We start from the raw sequence: 13,258 nt of genomic DNA, 5'->3' as shown, positions 1-13,258 counted from the left end.
TCACGATATTTTCTTTTTCATATAACTTAAACTCCTGACATAAAGTATCTTTGGGCCCATAAGAAGTGTAAACTGCAAACAGAAAGGAAATACAAAATTAATGGAAAAGAACAAAAAACAATATAACAATCAAACAGGTTACTCCTTGGTTTGACCTTATCATTCCTCAGTCGATCGGACTCATGTCTTGGCCAAAGGATAACTACTCGCCAGAATTGGAAAGACGTTTGGCAATAACGATGGGTTGATTATCGACAACAGAGCTATCACGATAGTTTAATCAAATTCATGTGTTTCTGCTTATTTTTGAAAACCATATGAAAGCATTTGTTATTGATTCCAATCATTTTGGTAAAATTTGAGGTCGAAATCGGGCTGAAGGATTATCAATTAGCACTTTCTTCTTAACTCTAATCCTTTCCAAAAAACTGTTAAAAGCTTGAGATTGGCGAACTTACAGGGAACCGTCGATGTTGTATATTGTGAAAGTCCCCGGTCAATTTTGCAGTTAAAATTAGTGAGAAAACAATAATTGGATTATTAGCTTAAGCTAAAATTTTACAATTGTTTGCTCTAGTGTCCAAATGAGTCTACTCCGGCTGATTTGACTTTGACTGTTTTGAGCCTTCACTGGAAGCCTGATTAGGACTGAAAACCAGAAGATAGTACTACAAGTAACTACAAGGGGATTTTTGTTATTCAAATGTGTTTTTAGCCTGAAAAATATGAATCCTAAACATGATTACTGTTTCATCCAGCATATGTTATGGATTATCGTTTTGCTGTAGTTTTGAAAAGAACTCGAAAAATAATTGAAACGTTTGCTTTGCGGTTTCACAAAGTTATTTTACGCAATTTATTTGAAAAACATTTTTTAACAATTATTTTTGTTCAAATTTGAATTGTCGACATTTTTGGTCATTTCATCATTAAAACCATCGACATCTTTGTCACTTAAACCATGTGCAGTTTTCATTGTGAGGCAGCACAATAATTTACATTTTGATCAATTTTCGTCTTTATTACAAGTGGATCAGTTGCAAAGAGTAACAGGCTCTTTGATCAGGTCCCTGGTTGAAGTAGAGTTTTTATCAAAACTAATTTCCAAATAATGATTGAATGAATAGAAAGGGATTGAGGGTTAAATTTTGATTCCACTTTGTTTGATATTAAAAGTGCAACGATTTTTGGTTCCAACAAGTTATCCAAGAAAAAGCCATTTTCCTGATTAAAGTTGAGGTTCAGCAAAAGAAAAGGTAAATGTCTTTAAAACCAAAACAAAATAACAATTTTAAACATTTGGTTAAATTAAAAATGACAAATTGATAATTGGATAAATAACGATGATAACAATAATAATGATAACAGTGATAAAGTGTTAAGTATTGAACAGATTTTCAATTTTCTGTAAAAGCAAAAACGAAAAATGAAAAACATTTTTCTCTTTTTTTTAAGAAAAAAAAGTTTGATTCAAAGTCATCAATTTTAATCTACTTTTCACCATGAAACTATTGATGCAATTATCCAGAGATGATTCAGATTGGGCGAAGAAAGAAAAAGTTTAAACTAAAAGGGAAATTAAATTTTCGTTCAATTGTTATTTTTGGCACATTTTCATTGAGAAAAAGAGAAAAAGAAAATTTTGTTCAGAACTTTTTTCTCCCCTCCAAATGAATCAAATTCCCTTCCAACCTAACATTACAAGTTGCTTTCGAGAAACAAATGATGATTAACTATAATCGTTATCATTATCATTATAATCATTATCGGGATGAGCAATAATCGCAATCATCAATAAGCGAAACAAAAAAGTTTAGAAAATTTTTTTTTCGTTTCAACTTTTTTTCTTCACTTTTCACCATCAATTGCCAATAATGGTAACTGACTTGTCAAAGTTGCTTCAATCACATTTTTTTCTGCTTCATGTTTTTTTTCTCGGTTCACATTTTTTCCATGTTTCATGAATTCATTTTTGGTATTTATATGCATGTATATGTAGAAGTGTGATGTATAAAAGGAGAGTAAAGAGATTTTTGGAATTGAATAAAGCTCAATAGTTGAAGAGATGAAGATAATGTTGTCTTGATGATGGTCTAGATGAAGGTTTGAAGCTGGCAAGAAAGAGGTTCATGATGGATTTGATAATAATGATATTTTTATTCAAAAAAAGAGAGAATCCTTCTCTTTCTTTATTTGCCTTTTTTTCATTTCTTTGCATTTTCTGGGAGTTTTTTTTTCTTCTTTTGCTGTTTATTGTTTACTGTTTATTTCTTATCCTTTCATTTATTGTTGATGTTGCTGATGCTTTTGACGTAGTCTTAGTGATTCAGATCTGCCCATTTCGTTGATGTTTTCACCCTGAGAACCGGAAGTTCCACCTAGATTGATAATGATATTTTTGTATACAACTCCAGAGCTTGGACTTGATTCACCGCCTGAGCTTGCTGATTCTTCGATTACGCATGAATTGGTTCCACTGAGTAGGCTTTCCTCACTAGCTCGTACTTTGGCACTTGAAGATGAAACTGAGCTGGGACGTTTTCGTAGGTTACTGGGACTTGATAAGTTTGAACCTAAAAGATATAAAGAGAAAAATCAAGTTAAAAAAGTTCTATCAATAAACATTTGAATTTCGAAAGCAATATTTTTTTAAAAAAAACTTCAGTTTTGAACATGTCTGTCTCTTGGAGCGAGTTTCGAATCGAAAAATTTTTGTGTTTCGTTATTTAGGGTTACATTTTTTTGAAATTTGAATAGAACCAGAATTGCCAGGATTGTTCAGAAAACAGAAAAAATTGGTAAAATTTGCTTTAAGCGAATACTTTTGCTTGACTGTTCTCTGTAATCATTGACATTATCAATTAAAAGTTCTGTAAATTTCAATCTAAATGTTGGCTGAAACAGTCAGAAATAAACACTTCTCTTGATACTTTTCAAGGATGGATAATTGTTAGATTGATTGGATATCAAATTTCATCAGAATCTGAAGAGAATTGAAATGGAAGAAGTAAAAGTGGAACAGCAAAAAAAAGCGATTTTCCCACTCAAATACATTTCCTCTCAGCAAACAAAAGTTTCCTAAAATTCCATTCTCATGTTGCTCTCGATTCTCATTTTTTTTCTCCATCTTGATGATAAATTTGAGTCTAAACATTTGATCAAAAACAACAAATAGGTGAAACATGAAAATGATGAGGAGAAAAAAAAAGAGTTTGAAAGCTTTACAAAGTCAAAGTCATCATGACTGTTGCTCCAAGCAATTCAACTCAGCAAAGGATGAAAAAGAAGAAGAAAAGACAAGGCAAAGTTTGAAATGGAAGCCTCTGATTCAACCGGAAACACCTCTTGAAAACTAATCCCTATCATGAAAAGAGAATAAAAAATGTTGCACTTTTACTTTTTTCTCTTTTTCTCCATCACCAGCTTTTCCATGCACAGATTTCAAAGTATCCCATCGGCTATTTACCGTTTCAGAATTGTTTGCTCCATTCAAAAGGATAAAACTCTTTCCTCTCCTAAACCCATATTAACTGCAAGTTTACATATTTTGAATGAGTAAACAAGAAAAACTTTCAATTTATGAATTTATCAAAACAAATGGAACAAGGGAAAAGGATGAAAACGCTTTGACTCACTTGCATCTCTCAATCTACTTGTTATTCATGTAATCCTCTCAAATCATCCTCAAGTAAATTCTGATCTTCTTCTCAACCCAAATCTTCTTTTCATCATAGTTTCAATCAGCCATGATATGCTATCATAAGTTGATGTTAAACTGTTTCACCAAGGACAACAAGGAATGAAGAAGAGAGCAAAAAAAAGAGAAACATTTATTCAATAAGATGATCTGAATACAATGAATTTTCAATTGACTTTCCAAATCACATTGTTATCTATTATTTGTATTTCATCTTCATCATTTTTTATCCTTCATTTCATTTGAATCATGTTATCGGAAAAAGAAGGAGAAAAAAGAAGAAATAGTTAAACATTGACAACCATTTTCTTTATTTTGCCTGAAAAGTAATTTTTCATGTTCAAATATTGAACACTTTGACTTGTTCATATGTAAAAAAGATGAGATTCAAAGTCAATTAATTTTCATTTCCTTAAATCGTTTCAAAGATATTCAGAAAAATGATGAATTTCAATTTGAAAATTTTGTTGAAACAAAAAATCTTTCCATGAATTTTTATTCTTTAAATAATGAAGTGGAAAAAAAGTTAATTGAATGTTATTGAAAAAGTGCAGAAAAGTTGAATTTTGTGCTTCAACTTGACACTCTTGAGTTTTAATGAAGTTTACCATGTTGATCCAAGGTTGAAACAAAAATGAAAACTTTGAAAACTGTCTCAAACTTGACTGAACGATTCATAAATGATGAAAGATGAAAATGTTTCAACTTTCGATTTTGGTTGTTAATCGAATTTTCAAATTTCATTTCGATTTGAAACTTTTTCAACTTCATTGTTTTTCTCATGTCGTGCAATGAATGATTAAATCTGTGAATCGAAAATGATTTGAAATGTCGAAAAATTGTTTTTTGTTTTTCAACTTTTCTTTTCACTGTTGAAAGGTTTCCATCAATTTTCATGTTAACCATTAACAAACAAACTCACAATAAACATTAATTATAACAATGATGATAACTGAGGAAAGTATTTTCAGTCAAATTGAGAGGTTAAGTTAAATATTAACTTTCACTTGGTTAATTATGATCTCATTTTGGATGAAACAAAAAGTGACACAACAATGATGATGGTTATGAGGAGGAGGGAAGAAGATGAAGGAATAATAAGAAAAGTTCAAGTTAATAGAAGATGTAATAATAAAGATGAGGAAGAAGAAGAGAAAAGAGAAAAGAGTGAAAATGATTAAGACAAATGATGAAAAGGATGTACTTATTTTTGTACTTGTTCCGTTTACATCACATCATGATGATGGGGATGATGATGGTAAAGGAAGATGGAGATGAAGGAAAAGAGCGAGCAAATGTATTATATGTTTTGACAGAAACAGAAAAGTTGTGAAGAAGTGAATAAGACTCAAGTCCAGGTTTACATTATTAACTATAACCTAATGAAAATCAGGTCTAATCAAAGGGAACAAAAATTGAAGAGAAGAAATGATTGAGATTGAGATTGTTAATAATGATTGAGTTGATGAGAGATGAGAGAGATGAGGAATGATGAGAGCATCATCAAGATGGTTAAGGGTGAAACATGAGGAATCCATGATAATGTTAATGATACTTGTGTTTGCATTTGGTTACTTTGTGCTCTTGCTTTCATCTTGTTAGTCAATCTTAATCAATATTCAATATTTACCTTTGCTATTTAATCTAAGTGTGGTCAACTGTTGACGACCATCTTGAAGTACATTGGACAATTGATTTGAGAGGACAGCATAATTAGTTGACCATTGTTGGCTTTGATTCTGTTGTTGTTGTTGCTGTTGTTGTTGATGGTAAAGGTGATGAGGATGATAGATTGAACTTGCACCTAAACTGTTTACTCCATTAAGACTGGAATCCTTTTCAGTCGACCAAAGAGTCTGCTGTGGTTGATGCACAGGCTGAGGTTGATCACCTCGGTAACCTAGAGGTGCGACTGAACTGGTTTGCTTCATCAACCGATGGAACCCATTGGCTGATCTACTGTCATCACATTCATCAAGGCTGGTCATCAACACAATCTCTCCGTTGGTAGTGGTCGACCTTGCACCACTTGGTCCTCCACTTGTGCTTGTATTGCCACTTGTACCATTGGCACCGTTACGTGGTATCCGATGGCGCAAGGCTGGAAACCAAGTCTCGAGTAGGTCGTACGATGTTTGAGCAGAATTTTCCACCAAAACTCGACGAGATTCCCGTTTAGCCGATTCTACAAACTCGGTGAAACCTGGAATTTTATTGACATCATCACCATACGCATGTTTCAGCATCTGAACCAGCCTCATTTTACCCGAATTTTCACCCTCTTCTGGTATATCCATTCCACTTGAGGAACTTTGTCGAGGTGGAGGTCGACCTGGAACTGTTTGCAAAATGACAGAGAGAGAGAGAGAGAAAAAAAATGATTCCATAATTGAAGTAAATGGTTGAGATTTTTTTAATGACTGTTAATAGCAACATAACTATGCATGGATAAGTGGGAAAAAACAAATTCATCATGAAAAGTAAAATGAAAAGGAAGACAAAAAAAGGTAAGGAAAAGGTGAAATGCACTGAAAATCAACATGAATCGTTATTAATAATAAAAGTATTATAATTAGAGGAATGAATAGGAAATGATAAAATAGACTGAGAATATTGTGTATTATTATCTAGTTAGTTGTGCTGCTCTTGAGAATTGGGTAAAGAAAGGAAAAGATGAAGATGGAGAAAAAAAGAAAAATTGGTTGATAAAAGAGTTGTTTGGAGTAAAAGTTGCTAACAGAATGTTAAACAGAGTCAGAGTATTAACAGATTAATCAGACTTTGATATTATTAATGTTCATTTGGGCATAAGTGTAGAACCTGAGAAGAAAATGAAAAGAAAAGGAAGAGAAAGAAAAAAAAACTCATTTCTCCATTTGTCAACTGATCCAAATTATTTCAAAACAATCTAGGTAATGCAGTTGAGAATTCAATCTGAGAAGAGAATTATTCCGAAAAAAATTGATCAACTGTTGAATGTGATGAATTTCAATCTAGCCTTACAAGATTATTAAAAGCAAAGTTCTGGCAACTTGGATTGGCAAATGCTTTTCAATTTTGCCAAAGTTAATTTTATGAATTTTCATTCATAATTTTGTCAATAAGTAAATTGAACGAAGCAATAAAAGTTGAATGAATGCTGGCAATAAATTGATAAAACATATTCTCGTGAAAATTATCAATCAACTGGAAATTGAAAGCTATTTGTAAAATTATGTGAAAATGGAAGAAAAGAAAATTCCAAGCTTATTATTGTCCATGGAAATTGATTTTTTCATAATTGTTTTTTACTCGAAAAATGCATCAAATGAGAAAAGTTTTGGGTTCATGTTTTTCAAATTAATCAGAGAAGAGGGAAATTTGGAAAGAAATGAAATTTTTTTAGGCTTTGCTTTCGCATATTTACCTCGTCTATTGGTTTGACGATCCAACGCTTCAGCTGCTCTAACAGCACGAATCTTTTGCTGTACATTGGCTGCTATCTTATCTTGCTTGCTTATACGAAATCTTTCAAAAATATTGAAACTTGAACGCCTCTTCTCGGGCTTGGTATTGAGTAATGATGAGGTTGATTTATCTGTTAATAGGGTTCCAGGCTGCTGATGACTTTTTGATGGTTCAGAAGATGAACTTTCCTTTTTTAAATGTTGATTATAATGATGTTTCACTTCCAGGGAATGATTTCTGTTGAAAAAAAAGAAATCAAATTAAATTATCGAAAAAAATTATCCAAAAGCTTCCAAATTTTGTCAAAGCTCCAAGTTTTTTTCTGAAATGCTTTTCAACCCGAACGAAAAGTTGAACGATGTAAAATTTTCTGGAAAATCGAGCTGCGAAATTTCTTCATTTAAACAGAAAAAAATCTTTTATTTTCGAATCGAAATGATTTTTTCTAATTTCGATTCACTTTTGTAGACCAATGTAGACATGAAATTTATTCATGGAGAATTTCATTTTTTTCTGTTCTTTTTTTCTGATGCTTATAAACTGGCCATTTCATGGTCAGTGATTGAAGCTTTGGTTTTACGGATAATTGATTGATTGTCAGAATCTTTTTTTTCTCATTTCGGTTAATTGAATAAAAGTGAAATTATGAATGTGGAAATGTTGACTTTGAAATTCATTGGTGAATGAAAAAGAGGAAAACGATGAGAACATGATTCATGACTTGTTTATGAAATTTGATTGATTCAATGAGAAGTGAAATGCGAAGAAAATGAGCCAAAAAATCGATTTACGTTGCAAATGTGACTCTTTCAATTGCAACATTGGTAATCATAATGAGAATGATGATGAAAAGTAATTGATGTTATCCATCATGGAAAAGTTGGTGGCAAGCGAATCAGTTATATCATTCCCTGTGAATACAAAAGCAAGGCCAAAAATGTTTACCTCACCATTCAACTGAGAATCTGGTGCAACTAATAGAAACGCAATATTTATTGTTTTTTCACATAATTTACACATTATTTGAATGTGATGAAAATTTTCATCCACAAACATTCCAATTCTCAATCAATCAAAATGAAAATCAATTATCGATTTATTTCCATTCCAATCATTTGAAAAGAGAATAGTTGAGCGAGAGAAAAAAAATTCACTCCTTTACTTGAATTTAGTTTAGCATTCAATTTCATTTTCTCGTTGTGATGCAAAATATTTTTTCATTTCACGCAAAATTCATTCTTGCACACTTGAATGCAATCAAGTAAACACAGAATTTCGTTTGAATCAAATTCATTTCCATTCAATTCCTTTCTTTATTCAACGCTTTTTTCCTTTCTGATAAATTCTTTCATGCTAATGGATAAACGAACAAATAATTAACCAATCGACAATATTTCAATTGCCATTAATCGAAACTCAAGTTTCAAGCAAAATCTAAATTCAATCGAAACCAACAAATTCCATAATCACCTGAGAATTTTCAATTCCAATTTTTGAAGAAACTCCAAACTCGATGCTAATCAAATTATCAAATGTTGACTAATCGACACATTTACATTTTCAATCAATCGAAATTTAATTTCCAAGTTCAATCTTGAATTGAATAAAAACAAGAAATTCTCTAAAGAATAATATAATCTTCAATTTGGAATTTCAGAAAAATGAAGTTTTCTCAGCACAAAGAAGCTTCAATAATCATGGAACAAAAAGATTTTGAAATTTCGATTTAAAGTTCATTGATTTATCTAATAATATTCGTTAATATCGAGTAAATCCTGATGACATCCCAGTCACTCCCAGTAGCATAGTCACTCCCAATCTTAATGAACAAGTTGAACTTCAAGTTAGCGTGAGTTTGGTGAATCAGTCTTGGTTTGTTGATGAAATTCCGAAATGACATTATTTTGTTGGACTTAGAAAAAGTCTAACAAAAGTGATTGAGACGGATGATGGAAACAATTGGAAAGATTGTATTTGATGATTTAACGCCATTCATGAGAGTTTCATGAGGCAAACAGTAAAGTGGTAACTAATCAATGTTTTGGCTTCCAATAAAACACTTCCTTTGTGAAGACGAATAGTATAAAGTAAAGGGAGTAAAAATGATTCCCAGTAAGTATAACGATAATGACAATAATAGGCAAACATAAAAAAGGACAAGACAAGACTTCCTGTGATTATCCACTTTTTTATTGATCATTATCATCCATGTTTCACATTTACTTTCACCAGCCAATCACTTGTGTTCAATATCGCTTAGAATCCAAAAAGGAATCCAAAAATTGGAGATAATTTTTTGTTCTCCTTCGCTCATTACATTCTCACAGCATTTACTCATTTGCAACCTTTGAATCAAATGTAGATTAGGTAATCAAATGAAATGGCTAATGAACAAGACGCTAAAAGGGCAAAAATATGAATGATGATGATTGAAGTTCAACTCCCAGTTATTTGTTGATATTTTTTGCTCGTCTCTGGATTTTCCGCTGATTCATATTCTGCCAATTCATTTTCTAATCTAATTTATTTCATTTCCTCAGCAACACTATTTGGTAAACATTAACATTGAAAAGGGGAAAAGAAACTAATACTCAATTGAACGCCTTCTTGTTATCATTATTATCATGTTATTTCATCCCTTTTGTCAAACTCCAAGTTTATTGATGTTTAACAATCAACGGAAATTCATTCTTAAATCACTCTTGCCTTCAATTTTTATTGCAGATCACAATTTATCTATCATTTTTCACATTCAACGTCTATTCTGCATCATTATCATCATCATCATCATTTTACTCGACAACCTTGATTGATGACTCGGAGGTTCACTAGTTAGAGCTACATTTCATATCTATCATGATGAGAATAATGAAAGCAAGAATCATATCAACACAGCAAAAGGACAAGTTGCGCTGAGGCAAGCAATAAAAGGCTGAGTAAAATGCCAAAGGAAGGTTTTCTGACAATTTGTCAATGGGTTTCCAATTTCAACTTTCAGCTGAGATGGTAAGGGTTCGATGGTTCATTTTGTATGCCAAATGAATCGATTACTAAACGACGTTGCCATGCTCAAGACGAATAAATACTCTCCATCGAAATCAATGGCATAAACATGTTCCAATCAGGGTTTCTCTGATAAGCAAACAAAATTGTTTTCACTCAAAATTGATTAAATCATTGATTTGAAAACCGATTTTAAATAATATAAAAATTGGCGGAACTCATTGAATAAAGTTATTGACATTGGTAAAGTCAAAACAAAAATGGAATAACTAAAAGTCAAAATATAAGAAAATACTGAAAATCAAAATTGATTGATTAAAATTGAACAGACATTTCAAAAGGAATAATGATGAAAAATTTTCAAAATTTTCTTCTTTCGAGAGGTATTTCGATGAAAATTCATCACATCAATTACAATCTTAGATTCGATTCAACCACAGAAACACTATTCCAAGAAATTTAAAACCATGTCCAATTTTCTCTTCAATTTCGAGGAGCATTCGTTTCCTTTTTCTCAAAAAATTTATCGTCGGTCAAACAGTTGCTCTGTAGTCGAAATTTGCATTATTTTTTTCTCCAATCCTGTTTCTTTGATTTTATTTCACTGAAAATCCTTAGAATGATGGGCTGAAAAACTCTAGAAACTATTTGCTAGAAGATTTAATTTTCAAAAAAACCTTTGAAATAATTTTTCGAATATTGAAGATGAAAATTGAATCGTTTAAAAGCTCAATTAGATTTGGATTAACGAAAAGTATAAAAGTTGCAAGACTGAAATTTCATCTGATTGAATAAATTTGGTAAAGAAAATGTTTCAACCTTTTGCTCTTTTCTTTTAAACCTTTTGTCCATTGGATGCTCCATCAATAGAAAGGAAGAAAATATGATCAACGATAAAATTGGGTCATTCTTTTGTTCCATTATTATTATAACTTCTGTTGTTGTTTCAAGTTATCATATCAAGTTATCTGACAATTTATCAATGTTCAAATAAAAGCAATAAAGAAATGCAAGAAGATGAGCATTTTCATCTCAATCACTATTATCATTATATCTGTACCTAGTAGAGGTTTACTTTGCCTCCCACAACATGATGACATTTCATGAGAGTTTAACTTTATTTCGAGTTTCTCCATCCATGTTTCAGTTCAATATATTGAACATGGAAGGGAACAATTTTTTCCTCTTTTTTCCATCTTCTCTCGTTACTCTTTTGAAAGATGAAAAAAAAACAAATTATTCGTATCATTCAACGTTACTTGATTATTTCATTTTACTTCATCAGTTAACCAAATAATGTTTTGAAAACACAAGTAAAAAGAAAACTCGAATCAATCAGAAGAAACGAAATGAAATTATTTTTCCAACTTTTCTGGGTAAAGACAAATTCATTTCATCCCTGACATGATAATGAACATTCAACTTAATCTAACTACTCAAATGTGATGCTCAAATGTATTCATTTGTGTTCAACATCACAAACATGTTACACTCTTTTGACAGTCATGAAGATATCATTTGGATTTTTCCACTTATTTCCTTTTCTTTTTACCATGAATTGTGAAAAATTGACTTTGCATTATGTTGCAGGATCAAATGCTTAATCTCTAGAGTTTCGAGTAATTTTCGCCATCTATTCGCTAAGCACTTGAGATGCTCAAATGAATTGAAATAAATGACTGCGAAACCAGAAAAAAAATATTCTTCGACTTTCTCGAAATTCGTCGAGATTCATTTTCTTGATGAAAAAGCTTCAACTTTCCTTTGGATTTTGATTGATCTTCAAATTTCGTGCAACTTGTAATGAACTAATTGAGCTTGACAATTTGGAAGCATTTGTAGTTGAAGGAAAAGTTACTTGCCTTGGAGAGTCGACTGAAAATTCTGAGGTTGAATGTGAGGAATGGCGAGAGATGCCGAGTGTCGGTACATAGCCAATGTGACAACGTACATTCTTGGCAGTCGTGAAAAAGGAGCGATTATTTTTCTCTGGTTTGAAAAGGATTATGTAAAGTTTGGGGAAAAAGAGGAGAACCAAAGCAACCAGTGCGCTGAAGGAGATGCAGAGACACATGGTGAGTACCTTTAGGTCGGAGCCAAAGTAGATGGGAACAAAGGCGATCCAGATGACGAGGGTTGTGTACATGGTGAACCCGATGAATTTGGCTTCGTTAAAGTTTTCTGGAACATTGCGAGTTTTGATGGCGTAAACGGTACACATTGCAATGAGAAAAAAGTCAAAACCTAAAGGGGCAATGATTCCAGCTGAGGTTGTATTGCACACTAAAATAACTTTATCCAATACGGGATAATCCAACTTGGAATCGGCTGGTTCTTTAAAGAGCATGAAACCAATTATACCCGTCTCAATGAGTATCAAAATAATAGATATAACAACTTGAGCTGAAGAGGACATGAAACGAGGTTTCTTGGTTATTATGCGTTTCTTGGAGCCCGCTAAAATGCGAGCAATTCTGTTAGTCTTGGTTACCAGGGAAGCGTAGATAACGGCAAAACTAAAGCCAGGTAATACTCGGGTTACAAAACAAGTTTCCTGGGTTGGCATTGCGATAAGGGCAAAGGTTGTTATATAACAAAGATACATTCCCAATAAAATCATGTAAGAAAGCTCACGGGTCGAAGCTTTAACAACTGGCGTGTTGTTATGCTTGATAAACACAACCATAGTGAAAAATGTTAACATAATACCAAATAGAGCGATAGCTATGGCAACTAACGATGGTGTCTCAGTCCACTGAATATATTCAATTTCGATTTGGAAGCAGCCTGAAAAGAAAATAAAGAAAAGAGAAAAGAGTTAAAATTTTTACTTAAATCACCAAAACCATTTTGGTTCAAAGCTCGAAATTTTTCAAAATGTTCCTGATTCTACTCTGAGTTTTCTCAATTGATCGTTTTTGTTTCCGAATGCATAACATCAAACAATGTTAGTTGATCGAATCATCAAATCTGATCATTATCAAAATCGACTCTAGTTTCTAGTTATTTCAGCTTAAAGATTTATTTTATCGATCCGTTTCCCGATCAGAGATTATCCATCGTTAATTTCATGATTCAATTGAGTTACATTTTGAACTCATTTTCCTTTTA

General features: G+C 32.0%; 1 protein-coding gene across 1 annotated transcript in view; it reads right to left on the bottom strand.

The window, feature by feature from the left end:
* Nucleotides 1-825: 825 nt before the first annotated feature.
* LOC107359880 (metabotropic glutamate receptor 1-like) overlaps nucleotides 826-13,258 on the bottom strand; it is a 63,138-nt gene continuing 50,705 nt past the window's right edge. The window contains exons 7-10 of the mRNA XM_015926469.3: nucleotides 12,010-12,934; nucleotides 7,104-7,381; nucleotides 5,328-6,035; nucleotides 826-2,573 (exon numbers count right to left, since the gene is read on the bottom strand). Of these exons, the coding sequence (XP_015781955.2) occupies nucleotides 2,284-2,573; nucleotides 5,328-6,035; nucleotides 7,104-7,381; nucleotides 12,010-12,934 (2,201 nt within the window). The 3' untranslated portion in view covers nucleotides 826-2,283. The remainder of the gene's footprint in view (nucleotides 2,574-5,327; nucleotides 6,036-7,103; nucleotides 7,382-12,009; nucleotides 12,935-13,258) is intronic.

This window comes from Tetranychus urticae, chromosome 3, assembly GCF_039701765.1.
Source record: "Tetranychus urticae isolate SD_2017Ah chromosome 3, NJAU_TeUrti_SD_1.0, whole genome shotgun sequence".
Classification (NCBI taxonomy): domain Eukaryota; kingdom Metazoa; phylum Arthropoda; class Arachnida; order Trombidiformes; family Tetranychidae; genus Tetranychus; species Tetranychus urticae.
Note: the sequence above shows the minus strand (reverse complement) of the source record. Positions and strands in the feature narration are given on the sequence as shown.